The sequence below is a fragment of the Vitis riparia genome, chromosome 8 (assembly GCF_004353265.1).
Source record: "Vitis riparia cultivar Riparia Gloire de Montpellier isolate 1030 chromosome 8, EGFV_Vit.rip_1.0, whole genome shotgun sequence".
Classification (NCBI taxonomy): Eukaryota; Viridiplantae; Streptophyta; class Magnoliopsida; order Vitales; family Vitaceae; genus Vitis; species Vitis riparia.
The window spans coordinates 3,471,389-3,494,644 of NC_048438.1; the positions used below are offsets into that span (position 1 = coordinate 3,471,389).

The 23,256-nt window shown below is 33.6% G+C and overlaps 2 protein-coding genes across 3 annotated transcripts in view; one reads left to right on the forward strand and one right to left on the reverse strand.

Annotated features, from left to right (window-relative positions):
• The window catches only part of LOC117920731 (nucleolar GTP-binding protein 1), a 41,581-nt gene extending 30,409 nt beyond the window's left edge, over positions 1-11,172 (reverse strand). The window contains exons 1-9 of one of the 2 annotated variants that reach the window (XM_034838329.1): positions 11,038-11,172; positions 10,154-10,287; positions 8,314-8,434; positions 8,075-8,139; positions 7,503-7,616; positions 7,027-7,101; positions 4,038-4,076; positions 3,888-3,959; positions 1,616-1,729 (exon numbers count right to left, since the gene is read on the reverse strand). In XM_034838329.1, coding sequence (XP_034694220.1) covers positions 1,616-1,729; positions 3,888-3,959; positions 4,038-4,076; positions 7,027-7,101; positions 7,503-7,616; positions 8,075-8,139; positions 8,314-8,434; positions 10,154-10,287; positions 11,038-11,119 — 816 coding nt within the window. In that variant the 5' untranslated portion in view covers positions 11,120-11,172. The remainder of the gene's footprint in view (positions 1-1,615; positions 1,730-3,887; positions 3,960-4,037; positions 4,077-7,026; positions 7,102-7,502; positions 7,617-8,074; positions 8,140-8,313; positions 8,435-10,153; positions 10,288-11,037) is intronic. The other variant, XM_034838330.1, reaches the window with a different exon arrangement.
• A 762-nt stretch (positions 11,173-11,934) lies between these two features.
• Positions 11,935-23,256, forward strand: part of LOC117920399 (DEAD-box ATP-dependent RNA helicase 10-like) — a 34,561-nt gene continuing 23,239 nt past the window's right edge. The window contains exons 1-6 of the mRNA XM_034837892.1: positions 11,935-12,124; positions 15,169-15,313; positions 16,307-16,430; positions 16,549-16,618; positions 20,032-20,094; positions 22,201-22,275. Of these exons, the coding sequence (XP_034693783.1) occupies positions 12,032-12,124; positions 15,169-15,313; positions 16,307-16,430; positions 16,549-16,618; positions 20,032-20,094; positions 22,201-22,275 (570 nt within the window). The 5' untranslated portion in view covers positions 11,935-12,031. The remainder of the gene's footprint in view (positions 12,125-15,168; positions 15,314-16,306; positions 16,431-16,548; positions 16,619-20,031; positions 20,095-22,200; positions 22,276-23,256) is intronic.

Genomic DNA, 23,256 nt, shown 5'->3' on the forward strand with positions numbered 1-23,256 from the left:
GTACCAGAAGCTGGTTGGTAGGCTCATATACCTTGCTCACACTCGGGCAGACATTGCCTACTCGGTGAGCGTGATCAGTCAATTCATGCATGATCCAAGAGAACCTCATCTTTAAGCTGCTTACAGGGTGCTGCATTACTTGAAAGGCAACCCCGGGAAAGGAATTTTGTTCAAGAACAATACTCTTGCTCTAGAAGCATATACCGACGCTGACTATGCAGGTTCCCTAGTGGATCGAAGATCAACTACAAGGTATTGTACTTTTCTTGGAGGTAATTTGGTAACATGGAGAAGTAAAAAGCAGAATGTGGTAGCAAGGTCGTTTGCAAAATCAGAGTTTAGGGCCATTGCTTAAGGGTTGTGTGAACTACTTTGGCTGAAGATTATTCTAGATGATTTGAGAATCAAGTGGGATGGTCCTATGAAGCTCTATTGTGACAACAAGTCAGCTATCAATATTGCTCATAACCCTATACAACACGATAGGACAAAACATATTGAGATTGATAGGCATTTCATCAAAGAAAAATTGGAGGAAGGAGTAGTGTGTATGTCCTATGTTCCATCAGAACATCAATTAGCTGATATCCTAACAAAAGGGCTAAATAGTTCAATGTTTCACGATCTTGTATTCACAACATTTTAACGACTTTATAAATTATTTAATAATCCAATTGTTCATTAAGAATTACAGAAGAAAAGAAAATACATAGACCAAAAAAATGTCAACAAAACAATGACATTGGAAGTAAATGTGTAGTTAAAACAAAAATTGAGTTGAGAACAATAGTATCAAGAGTCGAGAAAACAATGACATGGAACTAAATCTGTGGTTAAAAAATTTGAGTTGTAGAACAGTTCCAAGTGTCCAGATCTCAAGAATTATTCAATTTTTTTTTTTTTTTTTGCAACAACAAAGTAGCCCCTTTGGAGACTTCCAGTACCTTTATATGTAATATTATTTGTCTCCTTTAATTATTTTAATCTCCAATGTATTATTTCCCTTTTTGTCATTCTTTGGCTCTTTTTTTTTTTAGGTTTTATTATGCTTACATTTATGTATCAATGCATTTGGATAAACCATTGTCGAGGTGGTTTCAATATTCCAATGCCCTTCGTTTCAAGTTTCACAATCTCAATTGCAGTGACAAAAAGTTAAAAAAAAAAATCTAAAGGGAAGAAATACCACTTATGGTAAGAACACAGTGTGTTCCAGGGTTAGAGGTGTCAATTTGATGATAAAAGGCATTCAGTTTTTATAAAGCTTTTCTTGAGAAGTGTTTATAAAGATTTGCATGAGAGAGTCACTTTATAAAGGACAGAAGTGAACAAATGGAGGTAATGAAGGATGGAATGGTGCAGTTAGAAATTAGAAAATCTAAGGGATGGGCATGTGAAATGTTTATGGGGAAGGAGGGAAGGAGTGAAGTTTTCGATCATATTTTGGCATGATATGCTATATGGAGATACAGCATGTCATGATTTGCTTTCAAAGGATCAGTACCATAATTTGCTTTATATTGCATAAAATGAGGCAGTTACAGAGGATTATTTAAAAGATTAGAGGAAGGAGAAATGAAAGACTACAGGTCTGAAGGGAGAGGTTTGCTCATACCTCAGGCTTCCCAGTTGAAAGTACACGAACCAATGATGACTTCCCCACATTAGGAGCTCCAACAAGACAGAGTGTTGGTGTTTCCAGATCAACTACTGGCATTGCCCGCAAAGTCTACAACCAATTATTTGTTACCGAGGATGAGCAATAAGAAAATCCCCAGTTATCACATAAATTAATGGTGTATATATCAATACTAGCATTGTGGTTACTTTAAATAAAAAATATTATAAGAAAAAAAAACAGGAACTAAAATAAACAAAAAGAAACTACTCACTCAAAAAGCTCATAAGCATTACCATCAAGCTGAAAATGCACAAACATAGATAGTCTAACAACAAATAGAAAGCAGTAAGAGGTGTAAACAGTATGGGAAAGTGCAAAACACTGAAAGCAATAAACACAGAAGATATGCAAATCAACATGTGTGATGTCCCACATTGCCTAGGGAGGAGAAGTTTTTGGCATTCACAAGGAGTGACAACTCTGAATTGTGTAGATGCGCTTTAAAACTGTAAGGGCAATAGTCCAAAGTGAACAATATATACACAATGCTGGTGGGTCATGACAACATGAACCTGAACCCACTGAACTTGCAAACATGATGTTGGTTGGAGGCCATAAAATACACTCGACTCCTCACTTGAATTAAGCATAGATCAAGATCTGATTGGTTCAAAAGCCTATATTTCTCCTAAGCTAACCATAAATTATGGCGAAGTATGGGCAAGAGATCTGATTAGAGGATCTTTGGAATCAAGTGCTCATGGCGAAGTATGGGCAAGAGGATTTCGGTTGGAGGACAAAAAAGGCTTTGGTACGTTTGGAGTGGGGGTTTGGAAGGAGATTTTGAAGCAAGCTGGATGGTGCTGGGAAAAATTGGCGTTTAAAGTGGGAAAATGCACTAAAATCAGGTTATGGACTGATCTTTAGTGTGGGGGTACAGTGCTGTCCCAAAGATTCCCGCATCTCTTCACTTTGGCCGCTCATAGGAATGCGACAATAGACGAAATGTGGGACCAAAATTTTGGCGAAGGAGGATGGAATTTGAGGTTTATTAGGGATTTTAACGATTGGGAATTGGATATGGTAGGCAACTTGCTTCATGTTTTGAGGGGTCACAGGATAACTTTGGAGGAAGATTCGGTTTTTTGGAAGGAAGGAAGAAACGGGCAGTTTAGAGTAAAGGAAGCATACAGCCTGTTGGAAAGCCCTTTGACGGCCGTTTTTCCAAAAAATAACATATGGGTGGAGAGAGTTCCCAATCTTTGTTTTTTGTGTGGTTGTGAAAAGGAAAATGTAAATCATATTCTCATATATTGTACAGTGGTCAGAGTGCTGTGGGATTTAGTTTTGGGATTGTTTGGGGTTCAGTGGGTGTTTCCAGAAACTGTAAAGGAGGTTTTATTTAGTTGGAAGGGATCCTTTGAGGGGAAAAAAAGAAAAAAACTTCGGAATTCCATTCCGTTGTTTATTTTTTGGACTGTTTGAAAGGAGAGGAATAGACTAGCTTTTAAGGGGGGGGGGGGGGGGGGGTTAGCAATTCAGAGACTTAAATATTCTTTTGTTTGTAATATATGGGGTTGGGCTAAATTGTATATTGGAGAGGAGCCGCCTTCCCTCATAGGCTTTCTAGAGTGGTTAGCCTCCAGATAAGGGGTGGTGGGTTTTTTTTGGTTTTTTGCTTGTGAGGCCTTAGTAACCTTGCATACCCCCTGTATACTTTGTGGCTATTTTGCCTCTTTTTATTGAATTCTGTGCTTACTTATCAAAAAAAAAAAAAATTAATTTGATTTTACAGTTAAGCCAAAGTCCAAAAATTACAACCATGAACAAATTGTCAATTTCTGCTATTTAAACTTTCGTTGAAATAGGGCATTAACAAAGCGACAAACTTCAACATATAATTTTGTCATTTGCAAGTGAATTGCTCAAGGGAAGTGCACAAGCATGCAAAGCACACAGATAATTGACACAATATGGTAGTTAGTAAAAAAAAAAAAAAAATACAATGATATACAACGTATCTTCCTTGACAGGAAGGGAAAAACCAAGAAAGGGAGGGGAAAAAAAGGATTTGGGAGAGGATGATGACATTTTAGCTACCCTCAATAAGGGGAGGTAAAACAAAACAAAAAAACAGGTTAAACAAAAAAATTTAAAAATTTAAAAAACAAGCAAACAATCAAACAAATAAAACAAGCAGAAAAAAAGAAAACGCACAAAAAAAAAAAGAAAAAAAAAGCCCTCCTGTTCCCAAAATTAAAAATACCTTGGCAATGTTTAACAAATCATCAACAACTTTCCCTTCATGGTTAAAAATATCTTCAAGTTTCTTCATGCCCTGCATATAAATCATAGCAAATAAGAGGATCTTCATAGACAAAATAGAATATGTATGCCGATGCAGACAATAGCTCACCTCACCCAAACGTTCCTCTGCTTCTCGCTTTGTCAAAGACTGTCAACATTCAAATTAACAGTTAGCCAAATATATTTTTACTAAAAATACAAAAAATGACAACATACTAGCAGGTACAACTTAAAGTATATTAATAAGAAAAAGAAAAACTAGAAACGCCATATTTCTTACTACAGATAAAAATGGGAATTCAAGAGCAGACCTAGTCAGTAGAAAGATAGCTTATGTTTTCTACTCACTCCCCACCGTTTTGCAACAAATTAAAACTAGTATATGGAAAGATCTCAAGTAGATCTCATTATTCCCTTGAATTGAATACAGGCTGTAAGATCAAAATGGGGCTCTATGGAATTATTTAAAGAATGTGTCCTCTTATGATGAGACAAAAATTGGTAGACAATTTGATAACTTCCATAATGCTAAAAAGATGTTCAAGATGGGCATGACAATCAAATGAGAAATAAAAGTAACTGAGTAAATTTAGTTGAAGTAGTAAATTATACCATAGGACAAAATGTATTAGTTAAATAATAGTAGCAACTAATATTGTATTTTTAATTTTGATAGCATTGTAGTGGGAAAACTTTGGAGGATGTTGTAAAGAATTGCAACAACAACTTGGCATTCACATCCTTAGTTTAACTTGTAGTACCACAAGATAGGAAAGAAATTGGAGTACATTTGATTAGGTATGAAATATGATGCAAATTTATATTTATTGTCCTAGCAATGCATTGTTAACAATTGAAAGCTTTCTAACATCAAGGCCTCCATTATGTTTTTGTCTGCAAGTGATCACTATCTCACCAAGTGCAGTTTTTTCTCTAACTAACCCACAACCCACCAAAGCATCTTTTTTTTTTTTCTTTTTATGAGACACGAAAATCCTCTTTGAATCTTCTCAATCCCCATGCTCACTTGTTTGGACAAGACAAATAGAGACACATGATAAATGGGCAAGCTCGACAAAGTGCTCTTGATAAGATTAAGCCTTCCACCCTTACAAAGATTTTGCATTTTCTACATAGTTAGCCTATTGTGAACTCTCTCTTCCACCAAATGCCAACCAGCCCCCAATTTACAGTGGGCTTCTAGAGGAAGCCAAATGCACAACAAAGAGTTTCCCCATCCTACAACCCAACTCAGACAGCAGCTCCCCTACATTAGGAACACTGTCCACTAGAATTAACTCACATTTCTCCAAACTGATTTTTTATTTATAAGAAACAACAAAATAATATATTAAGATAAGTAACAAAAGGTAAAATAGAAGGATGAGGAATCTTCCAAAAAAAACTATGAAAAAAGTATGTAGGAACCTCCAAAGTACTAAGCAAATCTATACAACTATGGGGTGCCACTACCCATATGAAAATATACAAAAAACAATCAATCCTTGCTAGCCCACACCTTTGGAACTACACACCAAAATCTAATCAAGTTGAATCACATTAAGGGGAATCCAAATTAATCTTCAAACCTGAGATAGTTTCAAACCACAAGAAGATCCAACTTAGACATAGAGCTTGCTTTTGGCTAGCTTCACAAAAGATAAAGAATGCTATCAATGCACAACGATGAGACACCTCCACTCCTTCATGACCCCTTCCACTTACCTTGAACCCCAAAACATGTCCTTCTCTTGCACTCTTCAACAAACAATTACATGCCTTCAAAGCTAAAACAAACAGATATGAGGAAAAGGGATCCTCTTGCCTTAATCCTCTATTGCTTTGGAAGAAACCAACAGGAGTTTCATTCACTAGCATTGAAAATCTTGTTATAGAAATGTCCTATTTGATCTAATTGATCCAATTTTTACCAAACCCCATTTTGTCCAGGATTTCTCGAAAATCAGCCTGACTAACATAATCATAGGCCTTTTCTATGTCCAACTTGCATATCACACCATTCAAACCATTCTTCAGCCTCAAACCAATTGCTTCATTAGCAATTAGCACCACATCCAAGATTTGTCTCCCCTCAAGCATTATGTTGAATTCGAAACAACTTACCCTATCACCTTCTTCAACCTATTTGCCAAAACCTTAGCAAGTAGCTTGGATAAACCGCTCACCAAACTTATGGGCTTGAAATGTTTCAAGTCCTCCGTCCCTCCTTAAGGATCAACACCAAGAAAGTTGTCTCCCCTCAACAAAAACATTATGTGAATTAGAAACAACTTACCCTACCACTTTCTTCAACCTATTCGTCAAAACCTTAGCAAACAGCTTCTATAAACCACTCACCAAAATTATGGGCGCATTTACCTTAATCCTAACTAAGAAATTCCTCATTTTGTGAGTATTCTCTATTTTATGGAAGAATTTAATGTTTCTATTTCATTCCCTCAACAAAATTTCCCTAGACTTCTACCTCCAAGATGTATGTCCCAGCAAGGCCCATTGATGGTACTCCTCCCTAGCTATCCTTCTAGCTTCAACTTTTTCTGGATCAAGGATTGCTTCCCTTTCTTTGGCATCCCCAAAGCCCACCTTTTTTAAAGCTGCCTCCTTCTGATAGTAACATTGTCAAACACCTCATGATTCCACACTTCCAAATTTGCCTTCAAAGCCTTCAACTTGGAGATTAGAATAAAGCTATATAACCCACTGAATCTATGGCCCACACCAGCAGCTCTAAATGATTTGTGCAAGCTTCTTGCATTCAGCTTCTGAGAAAAAATTGTGGAGAAGGATAAAAGAATTTTGATGACCATATCTTTTTATTGGTCATCAACAGTTGACTCATAATTTTGTGGAGAGATCTGGTTCAAATTCTATATGATTAATGAAGTGTATTATCACAACCTTTTATGTGATTGCATGTGTTGCATATTACCCTAGAACATGTGGATTACTTCACTTAGGTTTGTGCTTTGGCTCTAGGCTCCAAGAGACCTGTGGCTCAATACAGCTTGGTGCCTCTAATAACTATGGGTGATACAATTCTTTACATAATAAAATTCAGTTTGAAGTAGTATTCCAACCTTAGCACAAAGAGAAGCATGTTCTTTACCCACTGATACCACCTTCTTCCTTAAAGCATCTACCCTTCTCAAAACCTGTCAAACCATAAGAAAATCCACAATAGCCATATGGAATACGAAAGTAGAATTCTTTAGTATAAGCAAACATAATGACGAAAAATAGATGAATATAAATGCGTTTTGTATCCACAATAGTTCACTAGCAATGGAGAATCATAAAATTAGTCAGGTCTCTCTCTCTCTCTCACTCACTCACTCACACACACACACACAAAGTGGGAAAAAATTTCACAAATTTCCATTTTATTGGATGCAAGATGGCCCAGAAAATGAATAATAATATCCTAAAAAGCATGCCTATTTAATTCTTTCATAAGTAGAAAAGGGTCATGAGTCCTAAGAAGGATAAACACCATTGCTAAATGTCCCAAGGATGATGTGATAAGAAATGTTAACAAGAAATACTCATAATTTACCTGTTCGTAGTTCCCATCTCCAAGAGTCAACTGAACAAGTGACTGTTCATAAGGGTGCAGTTGTTTTTTGTCAGGAAAGTTCTCTGCGTAGCCTCTTAATGGAACTGCTAGTTCCTAAAGATGGAAACAGAAAACTAGACATCAAATTTGAGCATTTTTGTCCTATCAGACGTAGAAACATTGCATACAACTTGTAATTAAAGGTGCAAGTATCGCCTAATTATCATTCTCCTAACCCTAAATCTTAGGAACCACAGAACACATAACTTATTCAAACCTGATATCTATTACAAGTCATGAATGAAAAGGGTGATATATTTTTATGATAATATCCATGTATAAAGAAGCATATGAAAAGTAGTTGATAAAAACAAAAAAAAAAATGTTCTCTTTCTTTGTTGGATATGCCTATAAGATATGTTTGCATCCAACTTCAAAAAATAAGCATGTTTAACACTTAACATATATTCCATACCCATCCTCATGTCTTGCATGTCTAACATGGGTACTTCACCCTTTCTTACACTACCCATGTCAAATAACATGACAGCTAAAAGTTCAAAGAATTGTACCTTCATCAGGAAATCAAGTTGCTTCGCCGCTCTATTCCTCTCTCGCTTTGCAATATTGGCGATGCCTATGAAACAAACAAACTAAATATCATAGTTAATAACTGGTTCCATTAATCAATTTTAAACTCAGTTACTCCTAATGCAAACCAGTTGTAATGACATCGACTTTAAACTAAATAACACTAAATGGAACAAGTGGTAGTGATACCAAAATGGAGCATCCTGCCCATATCAATTACCCTTTGTAGGTGAAACCCTCTTTGCTTTCCTCATAGCTGAATAAAGAATATCAACAGATGGCATCACCATGGGTAGCTTTTGAAATGCACCAACAGTTTCAAGAGTTGTTGATGCTATGTCCTAGAATTGGAACACAAGAGCCACATTAAATCCTTGTATAATTTTTAAGTTCTCATAAATAAAAATTTATTTAAAAAAACATACACAGAGCACATGCAAAGATATCCAAAACAACACCAAGAAAAGAATGCAAAAAAGGCTAACTAGGTAGACAAAGCATCTCACATCACACACACAATACTACTCTATTTAGAAGCTTGACTACTCCACAACATTGGATGATTTCTTCAACCAGACTACATTATATGGTGCCAAATTCTCAAAACTACTAATGAGCATATGCAAGTGAAAAAGGGCTCTAAATGAGGGACAGTCTCTCGAGAAGATCTCGTACTATTGGGACGAACATCTTGAAGATCTCCGATAATGGCAGAAGTGAGGGAATTGCATTGTGGAATAAACAAAGCCAAGGTGGACTGATCACATTGAAAGTGGAGAGAAAGAGAAAGAGAGAGAGGAACCAAGATGGCTTGTGTTCTTATGAAGCAAAGCCAAGGTGGATCCATCATATTGAAAATGGAGTGAGAGAGAGAAAGAGAAAGACCCCAATGGCTTGGGATCTTTTGAAGCAGACTGTTAGGATTTATTATTTTTATAAAAATGTCTTGGCAAATTCTGAACCAGAATCTCTGTCATGAAGAGTTAAATTTCCATACCCAAATGTGAATCATTAAAGCTTTCGAGACTTGTTTATAGATTGCATACAGTTAAAAACAAACACAAGTTTCCAATAGGTGCATTAAGTGACTCAGAGACCCTAAGCACATTATTATTTAATTTAATTTAGAAGTATCGACCTTAACTGAATCAATTTGAATTTGAAATTGGTCACCAAAAGGAAAACAGGTTTAACAGCAGGAAATACACATCTCCAATCGATCAGGGTTCTGGTCAACCCATCAAGCTAGTAAAAAATGGTCCTCAGCTGATAAGATTATTGCTGAATACATCAAGTAACAAAATAAACGTCATCTATCAAGCGGCCGCTTCAATCAATCAAGGGACAGATCAATTTCTCAAATCAGGTTTTTTAATTGCCTTTCAACGCTCTAGTGCTTTTCTTTATGAGATTCTTCTCCCTTCTCACCTTGACCCTCCTAGCTTCTTGAAATTTTCAAAAATCACTCATGTACTTTCACTCACATAAGAATTTAGTCTTTAAACTTTTTTTTAAAAATGTCAACCTTGAACTATGCCCAAATGTTTAATAAGCCTTTCTTTTGAGATTTTCCAATGAAACTTGGAGGAAAAGTCCATGTGACAATTACATGGACTTGATTTAGGCATGAGTTTCATCTAATATTATAGTGCCCATGTGCCTAAATCACATGGTTTTTCCATCCACTTCTGACAGAAAATCTTAATTGAAGGGATTCTTAGACATTTAGGCATAATGTAGAGTTGACATCACTTAAAAAAACAGGGCCTAAATTAAAACTTTTTATAATTTGCCCCAAATTCTTTTCCAATTCATCGTCTCAATTTCCTCTCTGCCTTATAATATAAAACTAAAGAGAAAATGATTTTTGAATGTTGATAGACATGCACCCTACCACAGTACAATGTCGTGATAAAAATTAAGAGGTGTAAAAGTTCAATATTTATTAACATAAATTGAAATTTATGGCAGCACTAGTAAGTTCCCCTAATTTTATCCCTCTTCTGGTTCTTTAACAACCTCCCGAAACTAAATAAATAACAATTTTGGAAGAAAAATACCTCCTTGTTGCTTTGTTTTTTGTTTTGTGGCACAGGTACATAGCTTCCGTTGACAATTCTATATGCAGTTGTTTGTATCTTCTTACAGAAGATTTTGGTTGGGTAGATTTCCGCTGCAGGGACCAGGTATGAACCTGCATTTTTTTAGGACAGCACATTGGAAAGAGGTGAAATGAGAAAATAATAATAATCAATGGAATTGGGGATAAGCCATCCCTACTTCGGACTGAATTTGAAAATAAGATAGAATTTATTAAAAAAAATGGTGAAAACAATAAGTTTCTGTTTGATTGATGAAGAGACAAAAGAAAATGAACAGGAATTTATTTTGTCCTTATGAGTACTTTAGGGGAAAAAGAGGAACTTTCACGTATCTAAGCTAGGCAATCATACAAGGCTACACTGAGTTTAATTGTTGTTCCCTAGAGAACCAAAACATCAACATTTGATGTTACAAACATTTTATTTATTTTTCTTTCCATTCCCTTCTGTTTCTCGGCAAGCAAACAGAGCATGTAGTAAATAAAGGAAACACAGAAACCCACCTCATCTAGAATGCAAAAGATAGTCAAAATGTAAAACTGACTCAATCCCACAGAGATTTTGAAAAAGCAAAGCATAATTCCAAATCAATGAAACGAGCATATAAATTTGAATTTGTACAACAATGTAAGCAAATAATTAAATAAACCAAACCAAATGTATACTGCTTCGGTGCATAAACTGAAGAAAATAAAAAGAACACTGAATTTAAAATTGTTGCCTGGGGTCCCAGAGAATGAAACCCAAATTTTTAAAACATGAATTCAAACTTTCTTTTGTTTTGCCAAAATTCTCAGCAACCAAACACCGAGACAAAAAAAGTGAGATGAAGAGAGAGAAACCTTTAGAAAAATTGGAGCTTCTGAGGAGTAGTTTGGTAGAAGGAATGTGCCAAAGCTGTATGAGATGTGAAGTTCCGCTCATCTTCTTTCTGTGTCTCTGTAAACCCCAAGCTGGGGTTTTGGGTTTGCTCTCGTCCTTTCGTTAATGAGGATTTAAAAAAAAAAAATATTTTCCCTTATTTTTATTATTTTCTTTGTCTTAAAAGTGGAAAATTTAAATAATAATTCCATAAAAATAAATAAATAATTTTAAAAATTATTTTTTCAGTATTTTCAATAAATGGTAGACGTATCTCAACACTAACAGGGTTTTGAAATAAATAAATAAATAAAAGTTTACTTAATTGAAATATGATATGTTTAATAATTATGATAGAACGATTTAAGAATAATACTACATAAGTCACATGCTACAATTCGTTTACTATATGAATAACACGACATCACTAGTTTAATTCATTTAAGAAATAGGATAAATTAAATTTTATATGAATTGACTTGTATAATTTATTAACATGATTTTAATCATTAAATTTGTTAATACGATTTTAACTTATCAACACAATTCTTCACTTATTAAACAAATTAATACAATTATAACTCATTGAAACCATTTAAATTTTAAAATTTATAAATATATTATTTATGATTACTTGGAGCTTAATTATTAAAACTTCAAAAAAAAAAGTTAAAAAAAAAATAGACCCAACGACCAAAATATGATCTTGAGAAAAAGTAATGTAAGTGGATTAAATAAGAGACTAAATTCTAACTATCTTCTCATATTGGACTAGATATAACAACCTAAAAATTGATTATAATTGATTTAATTACTAATAAGTTTTTCTTAACAACCTCTCTCAATCTCAAAGTGGATAAATCTTCTACTTTTAGTTTATATCAAGGGGATTTAAATCGTGGTCTTATAGAGGACTCAGTCTGTGTGCTGCAACTTGCGGGAGAGAAACCCTAGGGAAATCAGAGTTTACTAAGAATGTCTGCAACCGGCGGTGCTGCTGGCGGTCAGGAGGAGGACAAGAAGCCCACGGACCAAGGGGCCCACATAAACTTGAAGGTCAAGGGCCAGGTATGTTTCTTTCTGATTTATAGGGTTTGATTTTGGCTTCTGAGTGTTCTGTTTGATTGATTAGAAAACGCCGGAACATGATTGGGACAACTGTAGTTTTGGAGCGGGTTTACAGCGTCTCAAATCTTTTTCTCCTTCGGTTTCTTGGCAATCAAACAGACACTAGAATTTGAGAAATAAGTTCTTGCTTGGTTATGATTAGGAGTTTAATTAATTTCCACTGTTTTTGTGGCTTGAGTTAAAGCTATTCGCTTCAAATTTAAGCTTTTTTTAAAATAATAGAATTGCTTTGTCAGGAGGTTGATCGCTTTTGGTTTATAGCCTGGATTCTACTCCATTGTGCTTGAATCAGTTAGTGAATTCATAATCCCTGTTTCCATAGTTCTAAATTTTGACTACTTTAAGTGTTCTCAATATATGCTTGCATTTCAAATTGTTGTATAGATGATAAAATTATTGCAATAGTGTCTTCTCTCATTGAATTTCAGTACTTGTTTTACTTGATTTTTTTCCTGAAAATTAAAATGGACTTTTCAAATCCTAATGTTATTTCTCTTTTGTATCTATTTGATTTTTATTTATTACATGTCATTATCATCGAAGTTTATTCTTTCCATGTCTGTTATTACAATGCAATTTTATATTTACTTGGTTGAATCTTTATTCTCGAAATGCTTTGGCTGTGTTTGGTTCCTGAAAAAATTGAGGAAGGGAAAGAAAATGGGTATTAGAGAGGAAAGTAGGAGGAAAGGAGTGAAGAAGAAAAAAATTACTAAAAAAAGGAAGAGAGAAAAATATATTTGCCTAGTAAGAAAACTCAGAAAAATATGATTGTCTAAAAAAAGGAAAAAAAAAATTTATATAATAGCAAAATAATTTCAGAAGACAAAAGGAAATTTCCAGAAATCCAAAATGAAGAAAACTCAACCAATTATTCAAATAAACTATTCAAACTAGATATGGCTTCAAGACCAAGAAATTAAGGACAAAAATACCAAATTCAACCTCTGTTTGGTTGGGCATAAAAAAAATGTCGTGAAGAGAAAACAAAATAAAATAAAATACAAACTCCTTAGATTCATACTTTCTCAGTTTCCAAACGGCAATGAGAGACTTCAATTTGTTTCCTTTTTGTTCGGAATTAACTATTAAGCAAAAACGTAACGACTTTTCCCCCAATTTTCAAACTCGACCAAAAGAAAATAAATTAGTTAGTTCCAATTTGGTTTCAATTAAGAAAATTAAAAATAATATCCAAAAGCGGTGCCGAAGTTGGAACAAAACAAAATTTAACCTCTACTTGGTTGGGAAGAAAACACGAAGGAAAGCAAAGATAAAAATAAAATAAAATCTGGGTTTGGTTTCATCGAGAATTCAGAATTTGTTTCGTCCCCTAAACTCCATAAGAAATTTCACAAAAAGAGAGCAAAGAATTTCCAATGGCCGCGCGACTACAATATGAGAATGAGGAAGAAAATAAAGGGAAGAAGAGAGGTAATACCGGTGAAAATAATCCTCAAGAGAGAGAGCTGAGGGGCTCCAGAGGCCTGAACACGAAGAGAGAGCGCGAGGAACAGAGCCGAAACTGAGAGAACGAGGGAGGGTTATGTTAAAACCCTGTGTAAATGTAGCGGTGGTGGGCCCTTCTAAAACCCTAAAACGCCTCTAACCGAAATGCTAGTAGTTTTTAGTTCTTACGGCCAATGAAAGAGCAAATATTGATATCGAATTGTCACATGTTTTATTAAATATTTTATAAAAACTGCAATTGTGAGAAAACTGCAATTATGTAATTTCATAAAAATTACAAAGTTGTAGTCAAGAGTTGTGCTTATTAAAAATTACAAACTGCAATTTGTACATCTCTAATAAGCACAACTCTTGACTACAACTTTGTAATTTTTATGAAATTACATAATTGCAGTTTTCTCACAATTGCAGTTTTTATAAAATATTTAATAAAACACGTGACAATTCGATATCAATATTTGCTCTTTCATTGGCGGTAAGAACTAAAAACTACCAGCATTTCGGTTAGAGGCGTTTTAGGGTTTTAGAAGGGCCCACCACCGCTACATTTACACAGGGTTTTAACACAACCCTCCCTCGTTCTCTCAGTTTCGGCTCTGTTCCTCGCGCTCTCTCTTCGTGTTCAGGCCTTTGGAGCCCCTCGGCTCTTCTCTCTCTTGAGGATTATTTTCACCGGTATTACCTCTCTTCTTCCCTTTATTTTCTTCCTCATTCTCATATTGTAGCCGCGCGGCCATTGGAAATTCTTTGCTCTCTTTTTGTGAAATTTCTTATGGAGTTTAGGGGACGAAACAAATTCTGAATTCTCGATGAAACCAAACCCAGATTTTATTTTATTTTTATCTTTGCTTTCCTTCGTGTTTTCTTCCCAACCAAGTAGAGGTTAAATTTTGTTTTGTTCCAACTTCGGCACCGCTTTTGGATATTATTTTTAATTTTCTTAATTGAAACCAAATTGGAACTAACTAATTTATTTTCTTCTGGTCGAGTTTGAAAATTGGGGGAAAAGTCGTTATGTTTTTGCTTAATAGTTAATTCCGAATGAAAAGGAAACAAATTGAAGTCTCTCATTGCCGTTTGGAAACTGAGAAAGTATGAATCTAAGGAGTTTGTATTTTATTTTATTTTGTTTTCTCTTCACGACATTTTTTTTATGCCCAACCAAACAGAGGTTGAATTTGGTATTTTTGTCCTTAATTTCTTGGTCTTGAAGCCATATCTAGTTTGAATAGTTTATTTGAATAATTGGTTGAGTTTTCTTCATTTTGGATTTCTGGAAATTTCCTTTTGTCTTCTGAAATTATTTTGCTAATTTGAGGAAAGAAATTTGACTATTAGCACTGGATTTGTCATCATTGGGATTGGATGATAGTTGTGTGGATTGTTTATCATTGGGATGGGATGATATTTGTGTAAATAAATTCAGTTCAATATCTGGGCATGTTGAATTCTATATGATTATATGTCTATTATGCCTTTCACCTTTGAAATCTCTAATTTTGATTTTCTTTCAGTTGTTTAGGATGGCAGAAGACAATAAAGAAGTCAAGTCATTTAAGGATTTGGGGATATGTGAGCAATTGGTGGAGGCTTGTGAAAATTTAGGATGGAAAACACCATCTAAGATACAGGCTGAAGCCATTCCTCATGCACTAGAAGGTTTGTTCTTGTGCTTTCTTGATAATTTACTATAAGACTTCTTAGTTGCATTTTTGGTTGCCGAGAAAGTAGATAAAAAAAGGAACCAAAAGTAGGAAAATGTTCCATGCCTTTTACTGCTGTGATAAGTGGACATGCTTTTGATTAGTGATGGCATATTTCAAAATTTATATGTGGGACTGATCACTAATTAGGTTTGAAGAATTGATTTGATTAAATTGACTTGCTTTCCTATTGGCATTATATTCTAAACCAATTAGGGTTAAATGAGAGTAATATTAAGGAATTGAAGTTTGTGATTTTCATCTGCATTTTATTTGGTCTCAGAGGTTTATGATTTTGAGACCTTGGCCCTCTCTGAATTCTTTTCTTCTGCTGGATGGCACCACATGTTTTAATGAATGTGGTTTTTCAAAATGTGATTTCCCTTGCTTGTTCATATGCCTTTTGTCTCTCCAATATTTTGTCATGGATTAGTGGTATATATATATAGATTCCAAACCCTAATTTTTCTGGCTTTGTGATTATGATATTCCGATATGCATTTTTTCTTTCTATTTTGTTATGGCAAACCTAGTTTTTCTTTGGAGATAGTTTCTTCATCCCCTTGTTCAATCACAATTGTTTCTGTCTTACTATCACAGTATAAGAATCAAAATTTAACCAATATTTACTACTTTTTTTCTTCCTTGCTTTTACTTCTCTAATCTTTTTCTTTTTCTTTTTCATTTTTTTAAAAAAAAGCAGGATTTGTGGTGATGTAAAGATGAAAAATTCAACTTAATTAAGCCTAATATTTGTATTGTGTGCTATTGTGGGGAACTTTTTCCTTTTCTGTTTTTTTTTGGTCAGTTTTCAATTGAGGAATCACTTAAAATATCAAAAATTGATTTGTCTTGATTTGCTGCATATTCTTAACAGCAATACCATGTTTTGATTATTGTGTATATAACTTTCTGATGTGCTGGTTGTTCTCTATTGTTATTGTCTCAGGAAAGGACTTGATTGGGCTTGCACAAACAGGTTCTGGTAAGACTGGAGCATTTGCACTTCCCATACTCCAAGCCCTTTTAGATACTCCTCAAGTGCTGTTTGCTTGTGTGCTCTCCCCTACTCGGTTTGTCATCTGATTCATGTGGTTGATTTTAAAGACAGTATTTTCATCCAAGAATGTGTTCCATTTAATAAATGATTCAATTTTTGTTGTCTGTCTGTCATCCTCCCCCATTTTCCAGGGAACTTGCTATTCAGATTGCAGAGCAGTTTGAAGCTTTAGGTTCTGGAATTGGTCTAAAGTGTGCTGTGGTGAGCTTTCTATTTAATTAATTTGATGTGGAGGCAGGTCTCTCGATATATGATCGTCAAATTTACCATTTCAGTTACAGACCTGTACTTGTTTGGCACATACTTATAGTGCTCTTCATCCTGATGACAATACTGATTCTTTTCTTTTTATCCATTATATCAGTGTTGTTCTTGTCATGTTTCTTGTCTGTGAAGAATAATTTTGACATTGACAATAGTAGAATATGGTAACTTTTTACCCATTGTATATGTCTTGTGCACCTTCGTGTATAGTTTCTTTGAGGTTAACAATATTTTTATTTTGTTTACTTATCTAGAAAAAAAAGGCAACTTTTTAATACCATTTTGAAAGTAAGGCCCTGTTGAGGGGGTGTTTTTGAAAACAGTGATGAAAAAACTAGTTTTTGAAAACTGTTCTTTGATGTTTTGTAGAGTAAAAGTATGTTTAGGAACCTGAAATGTTCTTAACCTGTTTTCTATATTTTTAAATATGCCTTAAAAATAACTTTTATCTGTGGTGCTTTATTTTTAATCATTCTCCATATTTGTATGTTTTATTTTTTAAAAGAGCCTTAAAAAAATAAGTGAAAACAACTGAAAGTAACTAAAAGATGTTCTTTAAAAATAGTGAGTTTTTTGTTTTCTGGTTGCCAAATATGTTTTTCTGTTTTTTATTTTTTATTTTTTTTGTTATTGAGCACATAAAATTGTTTTCATAGACATTTTCCAAATAGGGCCTAAGGTTTCTGAATTTTTTGCTAGTAGTTTTCACATTATTGTCCTCTATAAGAATCCTTGTAAGTTTTTATTCATTTTCAATGTTTTAAGTTATAGCATTTGGAATGGTAAGTGCAAATATTGTTTCTGTATTATTTTCATTGGGAAAACAAATGTTGTTCCTTTATACTTAGTAGAAACTTCAGCTAAAGTTCAGATTTCAGACACATTTTCTTTGCTAGATAACTTCTTTTTTGTGAATTGTATTTGGAGTAAATATTGTTAGTTTATAAGTCCTTTGCTACACCCTTGATCTTGTTGTAGCCTTCATGTTCTTCAACCAATTCAGGAAAGGCAGCTGGTAGTTTTTGTGTCATTATGTGAGTTCAAGTAATCTGGAAGTGTTAAGTTGAAACTATGTTAAAGTAATAAGAACCAATGACTTTTTAGATACTGCACCAAGTTCAAAATTATGGTAGTGGACACTCTGCCAGTGTTGGTAAGAGAAATTGAAAAATAAATCATCCATCTACTGAAGAATAAAGCTGAGCCTTTTAACACATAATTTCTCACTAAAGCCAGGTGACTTTTGGGTGACCAGCTCCTGGTATATCTATTTATTTTTAAGAACTTTCTTGGTGGATAAAAATCTTCAAAAAATAACTTAAGAGGGAAAAAAATCATCAAAGCTTGCCTGTAAGAGGTTGGGCCTTTTAAGTTAGGTCTAAGGCACATTTAATATGCATTTTTTGACATTCCATGTTATCACCTCTTTAATTTTATCTTAGTAGCAGCTGCCATATTTTTCTGCAATCTTCTGAGAATGAGTTTGTAGTTGTAGGCATGCAGCTACTATACATTTTTTGTCTGTGTTTTCATTTTAATTTTTTTCTTAAGTAAATTGGTGTTGTTTGATGAAAACCAGAGATTGTTGCTCTTGGGATTTCTATATGCAATATGATTGCATTAGTTCATTGTTGCAACTTTGCAATACAAGTTGATATATACACCAGGTTGTGCATCACTAGGCTCAGGTGGGTGCCAAAGCATGCCTTTAAAACTATAGCTGAGACTATTTGCTATTTGTTTTAAATGAAATTTTATTGTTTTAATCTTGTTATCATGGTTCAAAGTCGTAGTATTGGTCATTGACTTGGAGGGTCTTGAGGCATATTGGTCTTGGTTTCTCAGATCGATATCGGACAATATGCAAAATATGTTAATTTAAGAACTTTATAATTTTTAAGAGAATTATTAAAATTATTGCAAAAATAAATGTAATCAAATAGACTAAAAAAAATTAATAAATATATAGAAAGAACATTATGGACTAGATTTAAAACTTTTTTATTTATTAACTTGTAATAAATATTAGATAAAACTAGTAAAAAAATATTTTTATAATAAATGTTTGAATTAAATATTTTAAAAATTTTAAAAATATTTTCAACCATAAAAAAACCATGAATAACCTTTAAAAATTTAAATATCATTTTTTCTATCAAATATATTCTAAATAAAACTTTTATAAAAAAGATTTTTTATTAATTTTATTTTCATTTGAAGAAATAAATTTTAAATATGTATATATATATATATTTAGTGATTCTATACATTAGTTTTAAATATTTTTATTGATATTTATATTCCATTTAAATATTTATAATCATAAATATAATCCCACGTATCCCGTCAAAAGTCCCACTCTCCCATTTTGGTCCTCTTTCTCACCTCTCTTCAACACCCATTTCTCCCCCATTTTTGGTCACAAACCTCACTCCCATCTCTCTGCATGACTGCAACACACGCATGTATCTGCAAAATACTCTCTTTCATCTCTCTGCAATAGACCCATTTCAGAAAAATACCCCTTTCATTTTTTTTGCTTCTCATGACATCTCCCCACGATACCCATTTCTCTGCAACGTACCCATTTGTCCGAAAAATACCCATTTCATGTCTCAACAACAACTTCTCACATCATCTTGAAGGTTTGAAGGCATTAAACCGGAGATAAATCAGCCATACAAGGATGCAAAGGTTTAGGTTTGAAGGATGAAGATGCAAATCCGCTCCGAATTGTCCTTGCAAATTTCTTCATTTTTGTGGTTTTTGATTTTCTCCACCAATTTTGACTTGGTTATCAGTCCGGTACCAGACATGACTGAGGTGGATATGACTCAGCCGAGTCATACCAATTTCTGTCAAGATTTTGAACCCTGCTTATTATACGTCTGGATTAAGTAACTTATGCCTACTAGCTCTACTGTGCTATAGTGAAGTTAATGCTGCCTTAGTTCATTGTTGCAACTTCGCAATATAATTTGATATATACACCAGGTTGTGCATTACTATGCCCAGATGGGTGCCAAGGCATGCCTTTAAAACTATAGCTGAGACACCATTTTCTATTTGTCTTCTATTTTTTTGATAGTTACATTTCTGTGCAATGCTGAAACCATTTGCTATTTGTTTTAAATGAAATTTACTGTATCTTGTTAGATTGGAATGCTTCTGGATTAACTTACACCTACTTGCTCTATTGTGCTGTAGTGAAATTAATACTGCCTGGGTAACCGTTTGATGCTTCAATTCCAAAAATTGAAATATACTGTATGATGGAATTCTGGATGTTTAACCTTCCCTTTTTTTACAATATGATCTTGGTAAACAATGCCTTCATCCCTTTTTTGCAGCTTGTTGGAGGAGTGGACCATACACAACAAGCAATTGCCCTTGCAAAGCGCCCACATATTGTCGTAAGTATTGATGATCTGGCATGACTAGTTTCATTTTCACTTGAAAGGTTTCCCACTAAACCATGAAGAGTTAGATGGTTGAACTTACATGATTTCATTATTAGTTTGTTTTGTGATGGAGCATTTCAGTTTGTATTAAAGATTGGACAGTGATCAACTTTTGTGATTTAAAATGATGGATTTTATTTTTCATGTGGCTAAGAGGATTAGCATTTTGTTATTACAAGCTATTTGAAGTCCTCCCTATAAATATTAGGGCTTTCTCTGAACATAGTTGTACAAGTTAACCTTGTGCATGTAGGTCATGTGAGTGGGTTGTTGTTGTTCTTTTATTTATTTATGTACATGTTTTTAATTTTTTATTAAAATTTTAATATTTTAGGCATGTTTAAAACATGTTTGAAAATTAGAAACAAAAAACCGTTTTTTGTTCTTAAAATTAGAAAACATGTTTTCTAAGAACATAATTTAGTGGTTTTTAATTGTTTTCACTTGTCTTTTGAGGAATGTTTTAAAAAATAATGGGACAAATATGAAAAATAATTGAAAATAAAGCATGACATGTAAAATTTATTTTTAAAAAATATTTGGAAACATAGAAAACTAGTAGAAAATTCCTATAAAAAAAAATTAGTTGAGAACATTTCAAATTCCCAAACAGACTTATGTTCTAGAAAATATTAGAGAATTGTTTTTGAAAATTGTTCTCAAATTTTTTTTTTTTTTGAGAATGGTTTTTGAAAACGATCCTAAATAGACCATTAGTTTTTTGTTCATAGACTTAATTTAATAACGTAACATTGGACTAACATTATGTTTCCTTGATTTAGGTTGACCTGCAAAAGACTTCTTACATAGAAGGGTCTTGCTATAGTCAAGAATGAAAAGAAGCCTATTTTTTTTTGGAAGGATATCCTTCTTTTGGAAGGGAATCTTTAAAGCTCTGTTTGGATCAAGGGAATTGTGAGGGAAAAAAGGCAAGAAGAAAAAGGAGAAGGATGGAAAAAGTGGAGGAAAATAAGAAATAAGTTTAAATTCAAAAACATTTTTCTTCCATTCATTGCAAAATTTTAGTTTTTTCTTTATATAAATAGAGAAGGAAGAGTTTGAAAATTTAGGAGTTTTAAAATAATTTTCTTTATATTTTCTTTTTACTTAATATTTTCATGTCAAACCAAATAAGGAATTTTGAGATTTCAACGGAGTGTAAGGTGGGGACATTGGGAGAGTCTACAAAGATTTGGACTTGGTTCCCTTCTCTAGGGAATGGTCAAGCGGAGAAGTCAGATTCTTCAATCTTTGTCTTTGATTGCTTCATCTTTCTTTCCCTTGATTTGGGTGGTTTATTTTGGTTAGAGGAAATCTTAACACCTCATTTTACACTAGGAATTGCTGAAAATGGATTCAAATATTGGAAAGCAAAGGAAGTGTTTCATTTTCATGTAATTTACAGAAATATAAATTGATGCCTATATATATATATATTAATATTAGCATACATGATATGTTTTGTTTTAATATAGAAAGGAATGCAATTGTACGACATATAGTACTACTACTACTACTGCTGCTACTATTAATATTCATAACATATTGCATTTGATTCTAAAAAATTGTGATTGCATAAATATTTATATACAAACACGATATACTTTGTTTTGATATAGAAAAAAGAAATACAATTTTATAAACATCTGGTGTTACTACTGCCGCTGTAGCTACAACATTATTATTAATGACATATTTTTGCTGCATTTGGTTCATGCTTCTGAAAATTTTGTCTTGGCATATCCTTATTGCAGTCTGTCTGGATCAAATGTCTGTACCCATGCAACATAGATATCAGTCTAGTTTAAATTTAAATTACATGTACATTAGAAACTACAAATGTGAAGCAGATGAGCTTAAATGTGGGCAATTATTTTGGAAATCATATTTTATCCATGCATGGAATTGTTTCTTAAAGTTTTTTTAAAATGTGACACCCTTGTTTTAAGTACTTTTAGTGCTATTGATTGATTAATGTATTTTTAAAAAAACAGATTTGCACCAAACTATTTTAGTTCATTATCTGTCTTATATATTTGTTCTATTGCTCTTACATAGGTGGGTACACCTGGACGTCTCATGGACCATCTGTCCAATACAAAAGGTTTTTCTCTTCGGACAATGAAATACTTGGTATGATATTCCTATATTATTAAGGAAACTATTTCATTTTTTCTATCTATATTTATTTACCAATTCAATAGACACCTAAATTTGCCCTGTGTGGTAAATTTCTTGATCACAATTTCACGTGGTCAACTTCTAGTTATGCCAATGAACTATAAAACTAGTTTTTTTTTTTGATGGGTAAACACAAAAGAGAATATATTAATTAGAAAAAGGAAGCCCGGAGGGCAACCTAAGGCATACAAGAAGTATACAACAGGTGCCAAAATGCTAAAAAGAGCAAAAAACAGGAGGGAGCACAAAAAACCTCACCCGTTTGCACCAAATTCCAATCAATCAAAAAAGTCGATTAAAGATAAAGGGCCAACATCTATATACAACTTTGTCCAAGACCATAAATTACACACAAAAGAATACTTCAATCTATGTATTGAAAACTCTTCATTGTTGAATGCTATCCTATTTCTTTCCTTTCACACTGCCCAAAAAAGGCATAAAAGAGCCAACTTCCAAGCTTTTTTACGCTTCTTGCCCACAAAGGACCCAAGCCAACAAAGGAGAGTCTCTCTCACCGAGTAAGGGAGAACCCAAGTCACCCCAAAGAGAGTGAATAATAATTCCCATAAAACTCTAGTCTTCGTGCAATGGATTAAGATGTGATTAGTAGACTCCTCTTCAACTAGACAAAAGAAAAATCTATTAGCAAGGGTCCAACCCCTTCTTTTGAGTTGATCTAAAGTTAAAACTTTCTCCCATGAGGCTTCCCAAGCAAAAAAAAACCCACTTTGGGAGGAACATAAGGGCTCCAAATTATTTTTCTTGGAAACCGGACTGTACTTCCCAGCTCCACAACACTGTAAAGAGACTTAATTGAGAAAAACCCACTTTTTGTCTTTTTCCAAATCACCCTATCTTCCACTTCTGCACTAACTCTCTTACCTTGAATTGTCATGAGCAACTAATCCACCAAGACTACTTCTCAATCAT